General features: G+C 55.2%; 1 protein-coding gene across 1 annotated transcript; it reads right to left on the reverse strand.

Annotated features, from left to right (window-relative positions):
- Positions 1-601: 601 nt before the first annotated feature.
- CDX1 (caudal type homeobox 1) lies at positions 602-17,078 on the reverse strand. The gene is made up of 3 exons (XM_027077078.2): positions 16,531-17,078; positions 2,159-2,304; positions 602-1,638 (listed from the first exon to the last, which is right to left on the reverse strand). Exons 1-3 carry the CDS (start codon positions 16,973-16,975, stop codon positions 1,438-1,440), a joined length of 792 nt encoding a protein of 263 aa, XP_026932879.1. The 5' UTR covers positions 16,976-17,078; the 3' UTR covers positions 602-1,437.
- Between the last annotated feature and the right edge of the window lie 7,075 nt (positions 17,079-24,153).

Below are 24,153 nucleotides of genomic sequence, written 5' to 3' on the forward strand. Positions count from 1 at the left end.
AAGGGAGTTGAGAACAGTAGCTTGTCTCAGGAGTTTAAAAAAATTATATTTTAAGTTCACATTGTTAGTACTCTTTTTTATGAGTATGTTGGTCTTTTTTTGGTCTGACAGCACCTACTAGACCTTTAGGCCTCAATCCAAACATCACCTCCTCCAGGAAGCCTCCCAGACCTTCTGCTATAAGCTGGGAGCCCACTCTGGGCTCCCCGGATGCTCTGTTCCTTTGATGCCCAGGGCATAGCTCCGACTGGGAACTTTCATGGGCCAAGGAACTTTTGTGGGCTCAGCCAGGCCTGGCACATGGGGGCTCCCAATAAATATCATCTGTTGAAAGAAAAATGTGAGCTGAAAATACTTGAGTAATAAAAAAAAAACAAAACTGATATATTGGGTCTGATGATTCTGCTTATAAAATGCACTTAAAATTTTACATAGTCTCATGGACTTACTCTAACAATGTCCTCTTTTGATCTTTCAAACACATTTTAAAGGTGACCTTGTTACACGCCTACAGAGACTGGAGGGGACCGCGCAATTGTTAGGGAAAGGTGAGGACGGTTTATGCTTCTTCAGCCTCTTCCTTTAATGCTGTGTACAATGATTTTTATACTTCTTTTTAAAGAGAAAAAAAATTTATTCTTGAAGCTGCATCCAAGAGGTTCCACTCTATGTACAACGCTTGCCCAGCTGTGAGCTCCGCTTGGTCCCGAGGAAGTCCCCCGGGGACTCCCTGGGGCCTGGGCCCTAAGGGACAGCCTAGTGGGGTGACAGAAACTAGGCAGGTGGACGCTGCCCCTCTGGGTCCCCCTGGCTCCCCCCATCTGGAGGCCCCACTGAGAATGCTCGCGGGGGGATATGGCTCTGTGGTCCAGAGGGGTCGGTCATCAGAGCCTCTTGCTCTGATGACCTGTCTTGTGGGCTTTGCGCTTTGCATCCAGCCTGGACAGGGGTCAGGGCAATTTGCGGTGGGGGGCAGCCGGAGGGGAGGCTGCAGGAAGAGGCAGGTGTGAGCTGACCGCATCCCTCCCCCTCGGTTCCCGGGCTGCAAGCTTTCCATCTTCTCTCAGCTCTGCCCCCTTTCTCCAGAGTCAGTGCACTCCCTCCAGAGGCCTCCCACCCTTGAACCTATGGAAGGGGAGGTGGGACCTAGGGACTTATGGCCCCTCACCTAGCCCTCTGGGGATTGAGACCTCCTACCCTGGGTTCTTTTACCCCCCTGAGGCCTAGAACACAGGAGCTGGAAAGGTCCTTCTCCCACAGGCTCACCGCACAGATGGGCCAAGGGGATGCAAGGGCTGGGTGGGCAACTTGTCCAAGGTTACCTAGAAGGTCAGTGGCAGGGCTGGGACTCAGACCGAGCCTCCTAGGCCTTAACGGGAGCCACATGCCCAGCGTCGGAGTCCCCAGGCCCCCAGCCCGCGGGGCGGGGGCAGGGGGCTATGGCAGATACTCCTCCTTAACAGGCATTGGGGAGGAGGCACCCAAGAGGCTGGCAGAGCTGGGGCCCAGGCCCCCCAGGGACGGCCCAGCTGCGGTGGGGGCCACTTCGTGGGCTGGCGGTGGGGGCTGCTGCTGCTGCTGCTTCTTTTTGTTCACTTTGCGCTCCTTTGCCCGCCGGTTTTGGAACCAGATTTTCACCTGTGGTATCAGAGAGCAGAGATGGGCTAGGTTGGGGGGGGCGGGGGGGGGGGAGACCAAAAGGCAGAGCGAGAGGAAGAGGGAGGATAGCTGGGCTCTTATTCCTCCACAGGGGGCTTCGGGCCTCCCTCCTGCACCACCACCCAGACTATTCATGGACGCTGAATACATCCTCCCCGTCTACAACCTGCAACCCTAAAGACAACTTTCTCTGTAACCTCCTCTGTCCCCATTTTCTAAGGCCATGCTCTAACACCCCTCCTCCAGGAAGACTTCCTTGCGCTCCCTGGGACTTAAACAAGAATCATCATAGCCTGCTGTAGCCTATAGCTAAGCAGATCCCCTATCCCCCCCGTTGGGGGTCAGGGATAGTGGGGTTTGGGTTTCTGCTATGCTGTGTGACTATGGCCAGAGACTCAACCTCTCTGTTCTCCCTTGACTGAGTCCGTAATCTGCCTGACAGCCTGGAGGCCAGACTCCCAGTACTGCTCCCATGGTTAAGGTGGGGGTACCCACACACCTGCCGTTCAGTGAGCCCCAGATTGGCGGCCAGCTCTGACTTCCGCCGGATGGTGATGTAACGGCTATAGTGGAACTCCTTTTCCAGCTCCAGGCGCTGGTGGTCGGTGTAGACCACGCGGTACTTGTCCTTGGTCCGGGTCTTACCTGAGAAGCAGAGGGGCCAGGAGACATGGTGAGTGGGGGGGTGGGGCCTGTAAAAGGCCCAGGCAGGGCCCCGTGAAGGGAGAAATCCAGGCCCCCAAGGGAGAACCCTGAGGTGGGGAGGGACACACACCGAGGCCTGGGGTAACAATTACTCCCCCAGCGTCAGGCTTGGAGACCCCCAACCTGAGAGGCAGGCACTGCTCTCATGCCCATTTGGGGAGGCACTGAGGCTCAGAGAAGAGAAGCAACTCACTCAAGGTTGGTTACACAGCAAGCTGCTGGTGGAGCTGGGGTTTCAGTCCGGCTCCTCTGACCCTACTGTGATCGCCAGCTCCACCAGCTCTAACCCAGCGGTTTCCAGATGCTGCTGTGCAATGGACACTTGGGGAGCTTGTGGAAAACACAGCTTCCCGGCCATCCCTGACCCTGTGAACTGGAAAGCCTGGCGATAGAGTCTGCATTTTTAGCAAGCCCCTCTGGTGGTTCTGATTCAGGATCCTGAGACAACAGGCACTCACACCGGCGACATGGAGGGTCACCTGGCAGGCCAGGCCAGATGGAGACTAATGACGAGTCAGCTGCCCCTCTTTCCAGCGCATGAGAAGAGAGTGGGGAAGAGCGACCACAGGTAGAGGCAGAAGCTTGCCGCACTGTCCTGGGGTGGGCGCTCCTCAATTTCTGTCAGACCCCTGGCGGCTGCTGGCCCCGAGACCAAACAGAGAGCACTGAGACAGCTGGTGGCCCTGAGGACCTGTCACATACCTCAAAAGGCCCTGGCCCTAGACACCAAGTCCCAAGCTGGGGTTGGTCTGCCCAGAGCCATCCACCCTGCCGCTTCTTCTGTGGGCACAGAGCAGTGACTCAGGCTCAGGCTACAAATATTTACTGAGCTCCTGCTGTGGGCCAACCACTAGGGTATACCAGTAAGCAAAACTAAAAAAAAAAAAAAAATCCCTTCTCACAGTGAAATTAGGTTCTAGTGGAGGGAGCTAGACCAAAATAATTTGATATGTTAATACTACGTATATGATATGTTAATTGATAGGTATTCCAGAGAAAAAGAAGGCAGGAAGAGAGGACTGGGAATTTGGGGAGGAGAGAGTATGTGATTTTAAATAGAGTAGTCCATGAAGGTCTCACTGAGAAGGGGAATTTAAGCAAAGATCTAAAGTAGGCGAGGGAAATAGCCATGCAGGTGTCTGGGGAAGAGGGTTCCAGGTGCAGGGAACAGCAAGTGCAAAGGCCCCGTGGTGGGCGCATGGCTGACATCTGACATGTGTGAGGAACAGTGAGGAGGCTGGCATAGCCAGAGTGCAGTGAGCCAGGACAGAGGGGCAGGCTATCCAGAACCTTACAGGCCGTGAAAAGGACTCTGGGTTTTACTCTGTCTGGGATGGGAGCCATTGCAGGGTTCTGAGCCCAGGAGACAGGAAGTCTGATGTAGGTTTCAATATGACTTTGGCTGCTGCATGGAAGACAGATTGGCAAGAGGATGGGGGAAGCACAGATAGTCCCGCAGTAACCCAGGAGAGAGAAGGATGTGGCTTGGCTTCTCTACAGGGCTCAGCCTGGGGCCAAGAGCTGGACTTGAGGACCGACTGGGGTTAATGTCAGGGCTCTCTTTGGGGCTGGGATCAGAGGTCTGTCTGGAGAGAATATTAAGAGTCATGCTTGGCCTGGGCTGGTGCGGGGGCCTGACTAAACACCAGCTTCCTTCGTAAGAAGCTGAGAACTTGGCTATAAATAGGAGGCACACGCAAGCACTTTCAGGCCCACACGTGTGTCCCACCAGGGTATGGCGGGTCTTGGAATCACCATCGACCCCGCTCCACCTTACCCAGTTACCCCCACACAGCCTGGCCTTCCCCCCCCCACCCCGGGGTCACAGCTCTGGCTTTGCCTGTCCCTCAGCATCCCTGTGCTAACCACCCACCCCTCTTCTAGCTCCCGCCCCACTACTAAGCCCACGCAGCTTGGCAGGACGGCCACCGGGCTCCCCAAGAGCCAAATGGTTTTGCGGAAAATGGGAGACAGCAGATGTTTCTGGGCTTTTTTCCTTGGGTTTCCTGCCAGAGCAGCAGAACCGTGCTGGACGCTTCCACATCCACTGACCTCAGCCCACCGCCTGATGTAGCACGGGACAACTTCGGCCCTCGGCCAGGTCTGGCCCAGGAAAGGGACAAGGGAGTGGCTGCTGAGGCCTTGGCTCCAGATGGGCCCTTCCTTGGCCTAGAAAATTCAACGCCAACTCAAAAACAGTTCTGCCTAATGCCACCACCCCCAGAGCCCAACAGAGCTCTGCATCTTCGCTGGGCTAACGCCAGAAGGGCTCGGTTTAGTCTCCTCCCATTTTACGGATGAAGAGACTGAGGGTTCCAGCAGGTTATACAACTGCTGGAGGTCCAAATAATAGAGACCTCGTGAGTCCTTCTAGTTCAACGTCCCTGGACAGTCGGGGTCACTGAAGCCCCCTGCAAGTGTGGACTTGCCCAAGGCCATGTCATCTGGTCTAGAGTCCCACTCCTTGCTCCTGGCACAACTCCCCACCCCGTCAGGCTTAGGGTCCACAGAGCCCCCCAAGAGGCCCCCTAATCCTGGGCAGGAGACGCTCAAAGAGCAGACCACTGTTATACTTGTACTTCTGGGAAGGGAGGGGCCAGATCATGGTGAGGGCAGGCCCCCGAGAGCCCTGGGCTGGGGCTGGATGGTCCACAGGCTGGGTGGGCCCTTGAAAATTCCCAGAACACTCACAGCCTGAAGTGGGGCTGTAAGGCTCCCTTCCCACCCAAACAGCCTGAGATTACAAGCAGCGCTTACAAAGACACCCTTTTCCTCAGGCACCCAGGGCTCCTTCCCATTTTTTCTGATGAGGAAGTGGGGATCCATCACACCCAGTTTCGTAATGGGGGAGAAACTGGGGCTCAGAAGGGGGGCATCTTTGCCGAGGGCCATCCTGCCTGGTAGTGGTATAAACCCTGGGCTCTGGCCACCCAAACCGTAGCTTGACTCATCCCAGATTTGAGGAGGGGGGTACCAGATAGGAGATAGGGCTCTAGCCGCGTTATCTCTTGCTGTTCCTGCCAGGGCAGACCCAGCCCCCAGACCCTGTCGCCTCCTGTCTGGGCCCAGGAGATGGGGCTGGTAGGCTCAGGAACCACTGGCCAACCTCTATCTGGTGAAGCTCTCAAAGCACACCATTTTACTGCTAAGAAAATGGCTCTGCCGAAGAACAAAACATTTGGTATCACACTGTGGTCCGGGAACCAACAGATCCCATATGCTGTCCACGGAGTAATAACTGGAACATTCTCCTTGGAGCCCAACTTGGTACTATCTAGCCTCATTTAACACGCACCCTTCAAGCCATTAATCCCAATTCCTGGAATTGATCTCACAGAAAAAGTGCCCAAAGCTATGGCTGTTTTGAAAGGCACAAGAGTAAAAACTGTACATGTCTATACGTAGGGAACTTGCTAAATAAGAGATGGTACGTCCACGAAGAGGAACACTATACTGGGGTGTCTGGGGGGCTCAGGTGGCTGAGCGTCTGACTTCGGCTCAGGTCGTGATCTCGCGGTCTGTGAGTTCGAGCCCCGCATCGGGTTCTGTGCTGACAGCTTAGAGCCTGGAGCCTGCTTCGAGTTCTGTGTTTCCCTCTCTCTCTGCTCCTCCCCTGCTCATGCTCTGTCTCTCTCTGTGTCTCAAAAATAAATAAAATGGTAAGAAAAAAAAAAAAGAAAGAAACTATAAAGGTCCCTACATACTAATATGGAGTGATTTCTAAGGTATGTTGAGAAAAAAAAGACAAAATACCGTGAATGGCATGTTACTGTTTTTTTGTATAAAAGTGGGGAGACACACACACACATACATACACACTCACACATGTATGTGTACCCATAGAATTCTTTCTAAAAGAATATACAAGCCAATAACAGGGGCTGCCTCTGGAGAGGGAGCTAGAAGCTGTGGGGCCTCAGGAAGGTGAGAATGTTAAGAGTCTTTGAGAGGATTCTCTTTTCTTTTTCCTTTCTTTTCTTTCCTTTTTTTCTTTCTTTCCTTCTTTCTTTTTCTTGCTTCTTTCTTTCTTCCCTTCCTTCCTTCTTTCTCTTCTTTCTTTTTTCTCTTTCTTTCCCTCCATCCCTTCCTTCCTTCTTTTTCATTTTCTTTCTTTCTTTCTTTCTTTCTTTCTTTCTTTCTTTCTTTCCTTTATTTCCTTCCTGTCTCTCCTTTATTTCCTTCCTTCCTCTCTCTCTTATGTTTATTTTTGAGAAAGGGAGAGAGAGAGAGAGAGGGAGAGAAAGAAAACGAGTGGGGGAGGGGCAGAGAGAGAGAGGGAAACACAGAATCTGAAACAGGTTCCAGGCTCTGAGCTGTCAGCACAGAGCCCGGAATGGGGCCCGAACCCACGAACCACAAGACCATGACCTGAGCCGAAGTTGGACGCTTAACTGACTGAGCCACCCAGGCTCCCCTCATTTGTTATTTTCCTTCCTCCCTCCCTTCCTTCCTTCTTTCCTTCCTTCCTTCCTTCCTTTCCTCCTTCCTTTCTCTTTTCTCTTTCTCTCTCTCTTTTTTTTTTTTTTACCATGTGCGATATGAATTTGTATTTTTAATGACAGTCAGGAGCCCTGGGCTCCAGTCCCAGCTCTAGGCCAGAACTCTTGACTGCCCCAAGCCACCCTCCCTTCCCCCTCCTATGAGCACCTGTGCCACCCAGAAGCCTAGGAGGGAGGGGGCAGGGAGGTGTGTGAGAGCAGCAGGCAGGGAGAGGGCCCTGGGATGAATGATTTACAGGCCTCTGGGATGCTGGGGCTGAGAGGGAAGTCCGGGCTCCTGCAACAGGTGTCTGACGGAGGCCAGCTGCTCCCAGCCACCTAATGAATAACCCTCCGGGCCAGATGCCAGTGCGAGTGGGTGGGAGGGGGGGTGGGGAGCCCCCTCCAGCTCTTCACTGGTGAGCACACCAGGGAAGATCCTTGGATAACTCACCCAAATGAGAGGCTTTCTCTTTGCTCAGGCTTTGGGACACGAGGAATGGCCCATCCGTGTGCACTGGGCGGCTGTGGAGATAGCAAAGTCCCCATCTCCGAAAGCATGCACACTGGAGGTCCTGGGAAGCTCTTTAAAAGCACAGATTCTAGGCCAGAAATTCAGATTCAGTGGGGCTAAAATGGGACTCAGGGATTTGATGTGTGACCAGCTCTCAGGTGCCCCAGGCATGAGGTGGTCTGAGCAAGCAGACCTCTGGGATTGTGCAGTACAGCTTCTCACTGGCTGGGTGATCTAGGACCAGTCACCTCAGCTTTCTGAGCATCATGGTCTGTATCTATACAATGCAGGCAACTAACATTCTAATAATGGCCAACATGTCCACGTGTGAGGTGCTCACACACATCTCTCAACAATTTATGAAACCGGGCTGCTGTTATCCCTACGTACAGATAAGCAAACTGGGGCTCAGAGAGGTCCACACATCTGGCAGGTGGGATTTCAACCCAGGTCTGTCGAGCCTCAGAAAGAGCACCAGAACCTCTCACACAGGGTGAGGTCTCCCATAATTATCTCCAACCACCGGGGGGCACAGCGGATCACTTGACATAAATGGAGGACGCCTAGCGCAGTACCTGGCACTTAGTAGGTGCGCAAGGATGGGCAGACCTTGCTGATTTCCAACAGTGGCACGATAAGCCATGTGGCAGAAAGGCTGGGAAATGGATCTGGGCAATGGGGGATGTGCTGGATGAGACTGTTTATTTATAAGGTCCTCTCCAACTTGGAAACATGAGGCTCCCAATGTTTGTTGATTCTCTGGTTGTGTTTGTTATTTTTGCCGAAAGAATTCTGAGACCGATTCCCCTGTCTGAGAGCCTAGATACCAGGCTTGCCCAGCTGGAGGATAGGGGACAGGAGCCACAGCGGCCTGCGGTGGGGCCTTCCCACCCAGCCTGGGCCAGGCGAGGACAGAGTTCAGCCTCTGTCCCCAGGGCGGGGTGGGTGGCTCCAAGAAAATCGAATGGCCCCTGGGTCAGCACTTCCTTTGTCCTCTTCCTGCTAGGTTTGTGGCCCTGGGGAAGCCACTGCCAGTTCTGGCCCTCAGGGCCTGGAACACCGACCCAGCCTCAACCCTCCATGCCCCCTCCCTGTGTGGTCCAGCCCCATCCTGACTGTGCATCACAATCCCCCCCCCCCAACACACAAACACACACGCAGTATGCACACATGTACGCAGGTAGGCCTGTTAAAAATACTCCAGCCCCGATCCACGGCATCCTGCTCTCCCTGCCGTCTCTGGCAGCCCACGGACGCTATTCTGCACCACTAGCTGAAGTCAGTGTTTCCTGGCCCCAATTCTGTGCCATCTGTGTGGTCTTGAATAAGTCCCTTCTCCTCTCCAGGCCTCAGTTTCTCCGGTGCATCAGAAGAAGATCAGCGCTGAGGGCCTATAGATTCTGAAGTTCTCTGCAGCTCTGAGCCCTCCTCTAAGGGCTTGGGCCCAGGCCGAAGGACTTGACAAGTGACTGAACTTCTTCGGGCTTTGGACGGGAAAGCAGTTGGTAAAGGGCAAAGAGCTAAGGGGATGTCAAGGAGAGCTGAGCTATTTGCGGAAGCGGATGCGGGAAGGGTCCCTAGGGAGACAGAGGAATGCGGCCCGATGGGGAGCTGCAGAGCAAGGAACACACTGGCCTGCGAGCGGGGAGATCCGGCCCGGCCGCTGCGTATGGATGTTCGGCTTGGGCTTGATTCTCCATCCCACCAGCAGGGGTGGGACCTCTGCTGTGGCAGCCCTGACCTGGCCGGTGTCATGATGAATGGATGTCCCTTTCTGGGCCCTGAGGGTGTCTACTGCGCCCTGATTGGGTCCTTGTTCCGGCTGTGTGGCCAGGCCCAGGCTGCTCCATCACGGTTCCTCATTTAAGCTCTGGAGCAGGGGTGAGGCTGGCATGGGGGGGGGGAGGGGCGTGGGGAGGTCCTGCAGCCTTAGGCCAGCTTCTCCTCCCCACTGTCGCCCTCCTTCCCAGCCACAGCACTCAGCTGGCACTGCACCCTCTCCTCCCAGGCCACCCTGGCATCGTCCCCTGCCATGTCTTCTCCGTGGAGGCACACGGCCTGGCCTGGCTGTGGGAGGCAGTGAGGAAGACAGAAAAGTTCAGGGTCGGGGAGACCTGTCTGTTCCACCCCAGCCTGGCCACAGGCCAGCGACGTGAGCCCAGGCAAGTCACCGAACCTCTCTGGATCCCAGGAATACACCTGTAAACTGAGGGCACGAATTAATTAACTAGTGGTTTGTTAGCAGACTGGACAGAAGAGATACCCAGCACTTCCGCGATCACAGAAAGTTCAACTGGACAGCCCTCCTAGACCAAAACCCTCCCTCCGGCCAGATGCCCATAGCTGTGTCGCATCCCAAGCGGAGTGTGCTTATACTATCTGCAAAGCAGCCTGTTCTTACATCCACCACCTACTTATATTTTCCCTCGGTTTTTCCACAGGGGTGCCAAAAAATAAGGGTGGGGGGCCCTTGACCCAGAACAGCCCTTCTACGACTGGCAAACAGCAACTGTGTCCCTCCGTGTCTTCCCCCAGGCCTGAACAGCTTGAGGACTCTCTGAGCTGTTTCCTGGTGCCCCTTTCAGCCTTGCCCTACCAGAGTCACCCTGGAAGTCAACTTCCTGCCCGACTGTCTGCAGGCCTGGGTCCTGAGGTCACACATTCTGGGTGCGATGCAGGGAGGGGCTCTAGGCTCCAGCCCTTTCCTAGATCACGGGGTGACCTTTGCAAGCCCCCTCCCCCCAGCGCCTTGCTCCCCCGGTCCGCTCCGTGAGGGTAGGGACGATGCCGTCTTGCTCCCACAGCCCCACAATGGTGCCTGACACACAGTGAGTACCTGATGGGTCTTTGCTGAATATGCAACACAAATCTGCTCCTTGGTCTCCTTCATCTCGGTAAATGGCTACCACCCTCCAGATACTCAGGCCAAAAGCCCAAGAGGCACTTCCGGCCCCCACAGCCAACCCATCAGCTGGTCAGCTCAACCTCAGTCCTTCTGTCTAGCTCCCCTGCTCCCAGAGCCTTAGTCAAAGCCACTAATCTAATGCAGAAATGTGCAGTTCTGGGGTCAGAAATACCTGCATTTGAGGAAACGCTAAGCACGTGCCGAGTACTTACTAGGTACTATTTCATGTCGTTATTACTATGGTAGATGATCAGGATTGATTTGTTAAACCATTCCTTCCCCTCTTTCATGGGAGGGGGGCAGACTAAAAACAAACAAACAAAATAAGTACAAACTGGGATTAGCATGAAGTAAGCATAGAGCTGAGAGCCAGAACAAGTTGCAGGGGTGGAGGGTGGGGGGGGACCTCCTTTAATTATTTTGGGGGGTCTCCTGGAGGAGGTGACATTTCAATCAAGACCTGAAGGCTGAGGAGGTTTCTATATCAAAGACGAGAGGAATGTGCCAGGAAGAGAGAACAGCATGTGCAAAGGCCCATGGCAGAGAGTAGCAGAGCAAGGGGCAGACAACGCCAGCTCCCGAGAGCCCCCAGTCTGCCTTCCTGGCCAGAGTCCCCAGTCTGCCTGCCTGAACGAATAAATGAACGAATGGGAGAGGCACATGGTGAGGCTGGAGAGACCAGCAGAGCTCTGAGCCCTGGGGTGAGGGGTTTGAATTTGGTTTCAAGAGCAACGGGAAGTCACGGGAAGGTGTTGAACTTGAAGGGTCAATCTCGGCTTCCACTAATGTCTGCCCCCTCCCTGTGCACCCCTACAAGCTTGAGGGCTGAAGTGTGGCATGGGGAGGGTTCAACAAGTTAACCCACGTTGACTTCAGACGCAAACGTTGTTTCCAAATCCCAGGAGCTCCAGAACAGAAACCGGAGGGCCAGCGCACGAAGATAACTTCCTCCTGACAAGCCAGACCTTACTGCTAACAAAGCTGTTTTAGACCTTCAGAATGATTCCCTGAGCTCTCGGCAGCAATATCTGCCAAAGCGGGGGGGGGGGGGGGGGGAACACCCAACCGAAAAAAGCCTTCTGCCACCTTCTAACTGGGTCATTCCCCTTCCCAGCTACATCTGAGAGACGAGGTGTCAAATCCAGCTTCTGCCTAGAGAACCAGTTTTAAACAGCCTGGCCCCTGCTGTGCCCACCCTCCCCCCATCCGCGTCTTCCAGCTCCTCCCTGACCAGCCTCCTTTCCCCACCCGGGCTGGGACGCACATGGGCAGGGGTCTGGGGCTGCCGAGTGTGTTGCTTTCTTTGGTAGATACTCCCTAGGCCGTGGAGTCTGGGTTTGAAGCCCGTGCTGTTTGCATCCTAGCTATGTGAGCTCAAGCAGGTACCTCACCCTCTCTGAGCCTCATTAACTTTATCTGTAAAATGAGGCTAATAATAGATCCTCGCACCTCTTAAGGTCGTTACGAAGCTTAAGTGAGAAAACCCGTGCAAAGTTCTTGGGACGCTGCCTGGTGCACAGGGAGGACTCAACCACGAGCTCCTGCCTCCGGGAAGGCATGGTGAGAAGGACGGGGCTGACTCTGACAGGTCCTTGAGGGAGATGGAAGGGGTAAAGAAGACAGTGGTAAATGCTGTGAAAACAAGGGCCTGACGTAGTGCTTGGAGGGGAGGAAACCAAGGAGGACTTTCTAGAGGAGGTGGCCGTGGCCCCGAAGGCACAGCGTTTGAACTAGTGAAGATGTAGGAAGGAAGGGTGGGTAATTTAGGTTGAGGGACCTGGACTGGAGAGGCAGGGAGTGTGAGGTGTGTGTTTCCGTGCACCTGCTAAGGACAGGCAGAGACAGTCAAAGGCACTGATATACTAAGTACCTACTGTGTGCCAAGCAGAGGGGCTGGGCTCGATGGGCCCCATTGCTTCAAGGTACAATCCTATTATTATCCTAATGTTATAGTGGAAGAAACTGAGGTTCAGAGAGACGATCCAAGTTAACTTGCCTGAGGCTCGGCAGCTTCTAACAGAAATGCAGTCCCAGGCCTGAGGCTCCCAAACGCAGCCGAAAGCCACCCCCAGTAAGCATTTCTGTATCTAGACCAACTAGTGAGAGAGTGTCTTCAACAGCCCTCTCAAGAGGGCTCTGAATGCCACAGAAATGGGGCTGGATTTGAAAGCAATGAAATGACATACAACGAGACGGGCATTCCAAAGGCAGTGGAGAGCCACAGAATGCTCTGGATCAGGCGATGTGCCTTGAAAAGGTACATCTGGTAATGGCTGTGAGGACAGCTGGGGTATCAGAGAGAGAGTGAAGGTGAGAGGCCAGGCTGGTGGCTGTGGCAACGGGCCAACAGAGGGGATCTGGATTGTGGTGGGGAGAGGAGGGTTCATCCCCTCGCCGGGCCTCAGTTTCTCTGTCTGAAATCTGAAGGGGCTGGCCCAAGACCTAAACCCTGCTGCAACAGCCTCATCATCCCCGCGAGCATCTCCCTGGCCTGTGTGGGACATCAACCACCCCAAAGGCCACTAACCTGCGAAGTATTGTCGATTCCCAAGGAATAGATGCTGAGCCTTTGACAGAGGGTGATGTATAACCCTCTTAATGACAAAGCTGGTATTTATATATGCCAACAGGGAAGACCACAAAATAGGACCCCTTATAGTCCTGTCCTATCCTGGTCCCAGTCAAGTGACAGCAATCACTCAGAATTGGTTAATATTTTGATTATGGGATGGAGCCCAACAGCCTCTGCCTCCTCTCTCCAGTTCTCACTGTCCCTCAGGGTAAAGCCAAGGTGGTAGTCCCAGTCTCATCTCAGCCACCTCCTCGGCTGAGGCCGCAGTACCGTCCCAGGAGGGAGAGGGGGAGCAACCAGGCTTCCATCACAGGCAAGAGCTCGATCAGCTGGACAGTCATGGGCCCATCTCCAGGGCTGGGACCTCAGAAACATGTCAAAGCCCAGATCTCATCTCCCCCCCTCTTCTCTCAGAGCTGTCTTACTGTTCCTCACACTTGTCCTGTTCATCCATTCAACAAAATGTATCGAGCCCCTACTAAATGCCATGCACTGAGATGGCATCTGGAATGTAGTGATGGGCCAAATGGACGTGGCTCTGGACCTCACGGGCATTTACCTTGGTGGGTGGGGAAACAGACAACACACACACACATACACACACACACACACACACACACACACACACATAAGTGGGTAAACTGATAGCAGGGTTAGTGCTCTGAATGAAACATGGCGAAGATTATCAGTGTGTATATAGGGGGAGCCTTCCCTGGGAAATCATGGAGGACCTCTCTGAGGAGATGACCATCAAGCTAAGACCTAAAGGGTGAGAAGGAGCTAGGCCTGCCAAGAGTCAGGGCCAAGGAGTTTTCAGGAAGAGGGAACAGCACATGCACAAGACCTGCGGCAGGTCATGGCACATGTGGGAAAGTAAAAGAAGGCTGGAGCGTCTGGAGCTTGGTGGCCAAGGAGAGAGTAAGTAGCCTGGGGCGAGGCTGGGGAGGCAGGCGGGGGCCAGGTGCTGATGCTCTACAGTCTGGTGGACTTCAGGCAGTCTAGATTTTCCAATGGGAAACCATCGGAGAAATTGTAACAGACTCCCCCAACATCTATCCCAGCTCAGCCTCCACTGGCGCGAAACAAGTACATTGTTTGCCGTCCCTGGGCTTCAGTTCCCCAACTGCCTGTTTGGTCTCCCAACTGTCCAGTTCAAATGTTCTAGAGTGCTAGAAGCTCAGGTGCAGGAGAGAAGGGGCTGGCAAGAGGACCAGGTGGCCAGCAACATTTGTTGGGGGGGGGGGGTGGTGTGCTGGCAGGTGCTGACTTTCCCTTTGCCATCCTAGATAGCAGCATTACACGGGCAGCACGCCAGAGCCCTGGGGTCTTCATGCCTCAGAAGAAGAAACTGAGGCCACAGTAGGTGGGGGGGGGGGGGGAGGGGGGCTTGGCCTCTCTCTCAGGATAGGTCTGTAACCCCATTCCAATCCTGCCCCATCTCAGGAACACTGGTCAGATGTCCCTGGGCAGACAGGCAGCAGCTTCTAGCTTCTAGAAAGCTGGCGATCCTGTGTCCTCAGCAGAATAAGTCTAACCTGGCTTCTGGGGCAGCCACTCTCCTTGGGAGCCTGCAAACCTCCCTTGGCCCTCTCTTTCTACTTTCTGGGAGTGAAAGGGGAAAGGTGTTTTGCCTTTGGGCAGACTTACAGCTGGGCCTCCTATCTGCCTGGGGACAACAGTTTTCAAATGACTGGTTGAGACCAGAGGCTGGGGCCGGGTTCCCTCGAAGATCCTATGCCCAGAGAGGAGCGGCGATTTGCCTGACGTCACACAGCCTGAAAGTTCCTCCAGGCCTCCCACCTGTCCTCTGACCCCCAGTGGCGCACCCTCTCCAGGTCCTTGCTCCTGAGGAACTCCTCCTCCATCTGGACCTCTCCCAGCTGCCACCTCGCCATCCATCTCCAAAGCTGCCTGATCAGGAGGAAGCAACAACTAGAATAGAGAAGCAGGAAAAGCAGGCTTCTTTCTCCAGGGAACGGACACAAAACCGGGAGTCAGTGGCCCCAGACACCTCCTCTCATTCAATCTAACGCAGGGTTCTCAACCAGGGTCAACAGAGAAATCTTTTTGGAGCTTCTAGAATCCCTCGGATTATCTGCTGAATTAGGCAACACTTTTTTTCTAGGGGGAAGATTTGTATTTTCCACCAGATTTTTCTAAAGGGCCCCTTTAAAATCAAACAAAGGTACAAGACCCTTCCCTATCATGTCACAGATGGTAAAACTGAGACCCAGAAAAGATGACTAATTTAAGAGAAGCTATTGTTTAGAGGATTAGAACACAGGCGTGGTGGTCAATCGGCCGGGGTTCAAGTCCCAGCCCCACCATTTACTGGTTATACGTCCTTGCATAAGGGTTTAACCCCTCTAGGTCATAGATTTTTCATCGTAAAAATGGGGATGATGACAGTACCTTCAATAATGTTGTAAGAATTAAATGGGTTAATGCACGCAAGGTCTTAGGCAGTGCCTGGTCCGTTAGTAAGTGTTCCATAAACGTTAGCTGTTAGTATTTAGCCAAGGTCACACAAATGAGTGGCAGAGCTGGGGCATCCACCCCAGTCCTCTGAGGCCTCTGGAGGCTGATAGGAGCTTCTGTGTCCCTGGGCCTCCCAAGAAGGTGCTACAATTATAGCCAGACCTCCCTAGCATCTGCCCCAGCGAGTGAGGAGTGTGTGTGTAGGGACATGGGGGTGAAGAGAGAGAGGAGGTGGGGGAAGTCCCAGGCTCCCTCCCAGCTGGAGGAAGGGGGGGAGGGGTCGGACATCAAAGGGTGGGCAGGCCAACTTCCCGCCCCTAAGGCCAGGTGGCCTTTGTCAGGACAGGCCGGACACAGTCGGGACAATGGGGTATCGTGTTCACTTTCCGGCCAACAGGAGTCACTACTGAGCCAAGGGGCAGCCTGTTACATGACAAAGGGGGGACCTATAAAGGAGGTCAGGCCGCCCCTCATTAAAGCTGGCCCTTTGTCCTGCCCCCTCCTCTGCCTTTGAAGAGGGTGGATCAGAGAGGCCTGCCTGGGGGCAGGAGGTTCACTGTCTCAGGAGCCAAACAGTAGCCACCTTCCCAACTGCTCCTGCTTTCCCCTCCCCCAGGGTCAAGAGTTCAGGGAGGGCCCTGGGATGGCAAGGTATGGACCCCCACACCAATTCAACCGAAAAGGGCTCTTTTTCAGTCCAAAGGATATGACCCGCCACTCTCTCCACTGTACTGATGGGGGCACTGAGACCTGGAAAGGAAGGTGATCCGCCCGTGTTCACACAATCAGTGCACCGCCCCTTCTGGGTATGGTGTGCAGCTTCCTCTTGGGGCTGGGATAGGGGGTGGAAGAAAGGGATGACCACCAGGGCCAGTGTTGCTGAAAGAGCCCTGGCATAAACCTGGGGACCCGCGTTCTATTTCCAGCCTTGCCAGGCAACCACAAGGCCAGCTTCTTCACTTCTAAGGGTCTCCGTTTCCCTATCCATACAGAAGGACAGGTTGTGCTTCCTAAACTAAGGCTCAGGCAGGCTGGGATTCTGAAGGGGGGAAGCTGAGAGAACAGCACCCCCCCCGACCAGAGAGGTCAGGGAGGCCCAAAGGGGGGACCCACGCGGGGCCACGGCAGGGGTGAGACAGGGGCAACTGGGCCTGGTCCCAGCACCTGCCGGTGCCCAGGGGAACCTTCCAAAGGCTCAGGGCGAAGGAGGGGTCCTTACCGCTGCCACAGCCGCCTCCCGCCGCCACGCTGCGCCGCATCCACTCGTAGGGCGTCCGCCTTTGCGCTCCGGGCGAGGACGGTGCGCCCGGGCCGCCGAGGGGCTGCGCCAGGAGGCTTGGGCCAGGCCCAGGGGGCGCGGGCACCGGGCTAAAGTCCGGAGGGGGCCCGAATGCCAGCGGGGCTGGGCTGGCGGCGGGGGCCGTAGGGCCTGGGCCATAGGCGGCGGCCCAGTCGTCCTTGGGCGCAGAGAAGGGCGCGCTCCAGGCCGCAGAGGGTGCGGGGGCCGGCTCCACGTGAGAGTAGCCGGTAAAGTCGGGGTACTGCGAGGGCCCAGGGGGCGCGGGCGGGGGGCCGTAGGCTTGCGGGCCCAGGCCGAGGCTCGCGGGCCTGGCGGGGCCGGGGTAGACCGGAGAATCCTTGTCCAGCACATAGCCCACGTACATGGTGGCCGCGGGGCCCCGCGCGCATGCTGGGCCCTGGAGCCGCCGCTGCCGGCCGCCCCGACGAGCAGACTGTTCACCTGAACTCGCGGGCCCTGCCGCCGCGCCCGCCCCACCCAGGCCTTTTATAGCTCCGGGCGCCCGCGGCCCCAGCCCGGGCGGGTTTGCATTTCAAAGCGGGGGGGAGCCTCCGCGCCGCGAATCAAAGGGGGAAACCCGTCGGGGGCGGGGGGTTCAAAAGGAGACAAATTGCTGCCCCAAGCGGGAGGTGGACGGGCCGGGGCCTGGAGGGGGCGGGGGCGCGGAGGACGTGTCCCGGGCGAGCGTCGAGGCATCGCTAGGTGTGGGGCTCCTGCGGGGCCGACGGCCTGGCGGCCCGAACACTTCCTTCTCCCTGGGCCGCGTGGACCGCCCGTGACCCCATCTTACAGGTGGAGAAAAGGGATCCGAGGGGCCGGCGGGGGGAACCCCAGGCCAGCGTCACACAGCCACATCGGGCCTGTGGCTCACTCCGCAGTGATCAGCCTGAGGTGAGGGGGCAACCTGACTTCAAACAGGGTTCCCTCTGTAAGGTAGCGGGTCCTTAATGTTGGGGGGGGGGGAGGGGTCACGACCCCTCTGAGCCTCCGAAGCAAGCTGTGGAGGTTTTTCCGGGAAAATGCACATATGCACATACAGGAGTCTGCATACAATCCGGGAGTTTTCCTGAGTTGACTCTCCAGAGAAAGTTCTTAAAGAGGGGCATCTTTAAGAGGACATTCTGGGGAATTTTTCACAATTCTCTCAGCAGGCGCTTCCCTCCCCCACCCCCTTTATTTTACTAAGAAGTTTCAAACATACACACAAGTGGAATTGTAATGAGCCACTATATACCCATCACTCAGCTTCAACCATTATCAAGTTTTTGTAACAGTTATTTTATCGACTCCCCTCTTTTTGCCAGAGTATTTTAAAACAAACTTCAAACACCATGTCATTTCACCCCTACATACTTCCGCATGCATCTCTAAAACACATGGACACTTTCTTGCATAATATGCCATTAGACACATCTAACAAAATTAACACAAATTCTTGAGTCTTATCTAACACTCAGTCTGGATGCAAAATTCTCCAGTTGATTTTTTTAACAGTTGGCCTGTGTGATCAAGGTCTAAAAGCTTTGGTTCACTTATAGCTGGGGCCCATTGGTATTTTAAACGCTTCATGCGTGTCCCTCCCCCGATTAAAGAAAGACTGGTAAACATTTCACAGCTACCCAAGAGGGAGTGTGTAAAACAGCTGAGGAGCCCGGAACGGGCAGCAAGGCTGAGAGATTTGGGGAAGGATTCATGAAGGACAAGGCCCTGGGAAAGGAAGTCTTGGGGAGACGGGTTCCCCTTCCACGGGGGGTGGGGTTCGGTGCCAACGAGCTGCACAGAAGCCCCCGACGGTGTTTGATCCTCCAACATTTCCTGGGGACACCCTACCTGTGCAGAGACGTGTGGCCCCCAAAAGGTGGACAGAATCAGGGTCTTATCAACCTGTCCCTCCCTTGGGTCACTGCATTAGTTTGCCAGGGCGGGTCAGCATCATTTCAAGGCTACATCCAGACAGATGTCAGGATCTGAATATAATTTACAGGGTCCAGTGCAAAATGACAACGTGAGGTCCCTTGCTCAAAAATTATTCAGAATTGCAAGATGGCGACAGAGAGGATTTAACCACCCATGGGGCCCTTCTAAACACTGGGCCTTGGGTGACTGTACAGGTGACCCAGCCAGTGAAGCTGGCGCTGGTCAGAATCTTGTCCATCTGGGGTTCCAATGGGTACTATAACAGAATCGAGGACAGGAAGCACGGAGCTCCCCTTCCTGATCAGAGGAACTTTCCATTGTGCAGGTGGCAGCAGTGAGGCCCAGCAAGGAAAGGGGCCATGCCCAAGTTTATGCAACAAAATGAAAGCCGGTGGGGAAAGGGAGCTGCCTGTCACTGACATGGAATGAGCCCATGGTTGCCTCTGCGGGAAAGGCTCCCTTTCCCAGGTCAGGAAGGGGCGTGTCGGTGAAATTCTGACTCTTTCAAGCGGTCAGTCAAAAATTGACAAGTATACAAAGAAGGGAGAAGAGGCCCAAAAAGACAGGGTTCTCCTCTCTGAGTTGACAAAACCGGGATTGCTCAGCAGGAGGAGAAAATCTGGAATGGGACTTGAGGTTCTGAGTGTGGGGAGCCGCGCAGGACAGACCTGGGACCTGAGAGAGAAAGCTGTAGGCATAGACAGACATAGGTTTCAACCCATCCATAATAGAGTGCCCTCTGAAGGGCCATCCATTAGGAAATGGGCTGTCAGGAAATAGAGAGTGAGCTCATTATCACAGGAGGTATGCAAGTGACTGCTGGAGGTCTCTGGTCACGGACGCTGCAGAAAGCATGCCTATCCTGGGGGACAGGAAGGTTGGTACTTTCTGGGTGCTCTCTAATTCCAACAATATGCTAAATCAGAGCTCGGGAATAGATACAGGAATTCATTTGCTCGTGTGTTCATTCATTTGACAAATATGTATTATGGTAGTGAGGCCCTGCCCTTGGGGTTTTATAGTCTGGTGGGGCGGGGGGGAAGCATGTATGAATCAAATAATCACAGATAAAGGTGAAATTACATCTTGGTAAGAGCAGCAGGGAAGCCGGGCAGGGGTCCAGAAATGACGAAGACGGTGCCCAGGACTTGGGCGGTGGCTGAGAGATGAGGGCCTTTCGGGCAGAGTGGGGCCTATTTCCTGATCCGGGAGAGATCAAGATCAGGGAGCCCTGAGGCCTGGGGGAGTCATCCCACCGGCTTCATGATCCCCTCAAGGGAACCCCCTCAGGGTTGTCCTCTCCCAGGGTGGAGGCTGGGGTAGGCCTCCTACTCCACAGATACATCCTGGGGGTAGGCCTCTATTTCCACCTTTCCCTGGGCCTGCTCTTTCCTGAACCCTGGGTGTTGGGAAGGGCGGGGCAAAGCAGGCTGGCCCCATTTCCTGGATGAGGAAGCACAGAGAGGTCCAGGTATCTAGGCAAGGTCACATAGGCACGGGGCTGGGCCCGGGAGCTGGGTCTCTGGACCCCACTGGCCTTTCTCGCTGCCCACCCAGAGTGCCCGAGGGGTCCTCGGCCCAGCCCTGCTGATCCTCCAAGCACCACCCCCTCCAAGAGAGTAGGAGAGCAGGGACAACATAGACTTCGCTGCATGCTGACCATGGTAGACCCTTACAAAGCCAACGCGCTCCTTCACTCAGTGCCAGGCAGGAGGCCAAGTCATTTGCATGCATTATTTCAGGTAGGGTGAGGCAGGGTCTTGTTACCCCCACCTTGATGAAGCAGCTGGAGCTCAGAGAAGTGAAGTCACTCCCCGGAGGCCGCATAGCAGGTCCATTGCCTCTCTGGAAGTTTTTCTTTCCTCTCCAGCCTGGGAAGGTCGTGCGCTGTGTGCGTCTCTCTCTTAAACCCGGGGTTTTGCTTATACAAATATCTGCTTCCTCTTCCTCCTCTGGCTCATGCAAAAAAGCCTCAGTGCTCCCGTTACCCTCACCTTTAGATGGACCCCTCCAACCAGAGACCCGAGACCAGCCCTGATGTGAATCCTGCTTCCCCCTCCTGAGAACACTGTAACCTTGTTCAAAAGTCCCAGGCGGGGAATCTGAAATGGCAGGTCCCGCCCCACCTTAGCCTCCGACTCGCCATGTGACCTTGAGCACCTGCCTCCCTGGGCCTCAGTGTCCCCATCTGCCCACTGGGAACTTGTTGTCTCAGACGGTGATCCAGCACGGTACTGTGACTGTGCGGAGAAGCCCCCGTCCACCGCGTCACAGCCTCTTCCTCTGATAGCCCCTTATCTCTGGGAGCAGCTGTTTATTGGACCCTTCCTTGCCTCTGGCTCCCCGGTGGCCCCTCTTCCCTCTGGGCTACTCTCACATACCTGACCACAGCCTCCAGGGGTGGGGCGCAGAGACATGGCCTCATAAAGATCTTGGTGATAACTCGGTTTCTAAACAGGTTTATGGCCGTGGAAGAGGAAAGGTTCTGGGCTGAGCTTTCGGTTGGAAGTGGATTGCTTAAGAGAGGCTGGTGGCCTGGCTTTCGACTTACGCAGACTGCAGCCCAAGGGCCTTGACTCACTCTGTGACCTTAGGTGAGGAACTCTCTCTGTCTGAGCTGTTTCTTTCTTTCTTTTTTAAATGTTTACTTTATTTTTGAGAGAGAGAGAGAGAGAGACAGAGAGCAAGCAGGGGAGGGGCAGAGAGAGAGGGAGACAGAGAACCCGAAGCAGGCTCTGTGCTGACAGCAGAGAGCCTGCTGCGGGGCTTGAACCTCAGATCATGACCTGAGCAGAAGCTGGACGCTGAACCAACCGAGCCACCCAGCCTGAGCTATTTCTGAGGTGAAAGCAGGGATGGCCGTTCCTGCCCTGCCCACCTCCAGGGGGCAGATGTGAGGCTCACGGGTGGGTGCTGGGGCTCCTGCGGCAAGTCTTTTCCTTCTGCACCCCTCTCCCCACCTCCCCCTCCCGCACCTTTCGTCTCGTCCTCCAGAGGCTGGGGCGTCACCTGCTGGCACTGCGGGGTACTACCGGAAGGCTCACAGACTGCCTGGTCTCCAACTTGACCCCCTGCCAGACTCCCTGATTCTCCTCCTGCTCCCTGTGGGGAAGGAAGGCAGCCCTCCAGTACATCACCACTTAGGGAGCAGAAAGGATGCTAGAACCCAAGGCCTAGGGGCAGAATCATCTGAAGGGGCAGCGCATCGGACCCTTTGTTCAAAGGAGATACAGCAGCCAGGGAAGGAAAGGAAGGTCACTCCGTGAGTCAGTGGTTAAGCATGGACTGGGGCCCACAAGTCCTAACTCCCTATAGGGTGCATTCCCATAGTCTCTACTTACGATCCAGTGCTGGAGGGAGGGCAGCCAGTCCATAGTCAACTCCAACAGCCTCCATACTAGCCCCCTGCTGTCGCGTTTGTTAGCCCATCCTTCACAGTGCACTACAGTGACCTGATCTTATCAGTCCCTGTTTAAAATCGTGCACTGGCCCTCCTGACCCTCAAGACAAAACCCACAAGACCCTGAGGCCTGGCCACTGGCTTCCTCTCCAGCCTCTACCCTGCCATGTCCCCTCTGTGTCTCAACCATTCTTTTCTTTCTGTTTCAAACACACCAAGTTCTTTTTGGCTTTCAAGTTTTTGCATATGCTGTTCCCTCTACCTAGAACACTGTTCCCACTCTTGTGTTGTGTGTGGCCTCTTAACCTCAGGCTTCAGTTGAAGTATTTCTTTCCCAGAGAAACCTCAATCTGCCTAGACAAAAGCCCCCACCCTTATTCTTCATCTTTTTCATCACACTGATCACAATATGATATCACTGATTTGTGGTTTCCTTGGTGTTTGCTTGTGAGCCCTATGAGGGTGGGGCCCATAGTAGGTGCTCAATTAATTTCTACTGTATGGATAAATGGTAAGAGGGACAGCAGAGCCTGTGGGTCAGACTCTGCCCGGTTCTTGCTATGTGCCCTCCTGCAGGTTTTGGCCTTCTCTGGGACCCAGTGTGTCCAGTGAGGGGGACATATGTGTCCTCTGAGGGCCCTATTGTTCTGACGATCCTCGAACCATCCGTGTGTACCAGGGCACACTCTTGATTTCTGGGGCACTGAGACTGAGGTCAGCTGGAGCCGGGGAGAGGCCGAGCGAGGTAGGCAGGGTCCCAAAGCCCTATCTCCAGGGACCCTGTCAGGCTTTGGTGGCTATAGTCTGGCCCAGCGAGGGCAGCACACAGCATATTGAGGCCTTTAAGTGCATCACAGATTGCGACAGTCTTTCAAATCATTCCCGAGGAATCTAGGGTGGGAGTGTGGCCCAAAGTCCCCCCCCCCCCTTGGTTCTTCTGCCCAACCAGCCAGCCACTATGTCGAGTGTCCAGGAGGGGAAGAGGCCTTTCCCAATGTACCCCAATTCTGGCTCCCCAGCTGCAGGTACGAGGATCTACCTGCTCAGTGCATGCAGAGTGGAAGGACACCGAGCTGGGGGTCAGGAGTCCCGCATTCCAGGACCTTTCTCTCTCAGCTAACCTCAGGCAAGTCTTCTCCACTCTCTGGACCTCCGTGTCCATGCCTGTACTATGGATGCACTCTTAGGACACTTCAGGCCCTGACATCCAAGATGACTGTGCCGATGCCTGTGCTGTGTGTGCTGCTTCCTCACCCCGGGCCTGGGGAGCCTGGGAGGGGGGCAGCGCTGGGAGCGTGGGAGAGCCAGATGCGGTGGCTGCTGGCCCTGCCTGAGTGAGTGCTGAGCTGGCCTACTGGGAATTCTCCCACTCAGGCGCCCTTTCCGGGCCCCCCCTCCCCCTGCCCCACTGAGAGCTGTGGCTTCCGGCTCTGACAAGCGTGGGTGGGGGTCTGGGGAGGGGGGTTCAGTTCAGCCTGGTTCCCTCCTTCAGGGAAGAGCTTGGGCCTGAGTCTAGACAAAAAGCATCCCTTCCCGTCCTGGTCTTATGCATTACAAAGCCTTGCTCAGTCAACTTTCCAGCCCTGGCCTCAGTCATCTGGGCTGTAAAATGAGCATTTGGATGGGCTGCCCTGCGGCCCTGGTGATGGACTTCTGCGACGGCGGCTCCCGGAGGAGACACCGGAGAATCGTTACCTTTAGTGGGGCTTTCTCGCTCTGCTCTAGTCCTTGCCTAAGACACCTGGTGTGGCACTCATGCCGGCCTCTCAACGACTCTGCGAGGTAGGCACATGTATCCCCTTTTTACAGCCGAAAACACTGAGGCTCAGAGAGCTTGGGTAATTTAATTTGCCCAGGGTCACACAGCTAGCAAGTGGTAGAGCTGGGTTGGACCTTCCAGTGTCGAGCTCAGGCTCTTAATCCTTGAGCGTGACCCCGTGCAGTGGAGGGGAGAGAAGTGCTGAGCCCCAGACCCAGAGCTTCCTTCTCCCTCTGTATCCCGCTCACTTCACCTGAGGCAGGATTCCCCTCACTCCATGCTCTGCCTGCCCACTGTCCGCCCAGCCTTTCCACATCAGCGTTGTCCCAGGCTAGACGGGGCTCCCAGCATCTGGGCAGCTGGGAGACTATTCATGGCCGGTCCTGTCCCTGGTGGGGCCGGGGGGCTGTGCTGACCACCCCAGCTTGACAGTGCTACGCCGCTCAAAGGTACTGTCCACTGCCCA

This window comes from Acinonyx jubatus, chromosome A1, assembly GCF_027475565.1.
Source record: "Acinonyx jubatus isolate Ajub_Pintada_27869175 chromosome A1, VMU_Ajub_asm_v1.0, whole genome shotgun sequence".
NCBI classification, from domain to species: domain Eukaryota; kingdom Metazoa; phylum Chordata; class Mammalia; order Carnivora; family Felidae; genus Acinonyx; species Acinonyx jubatus.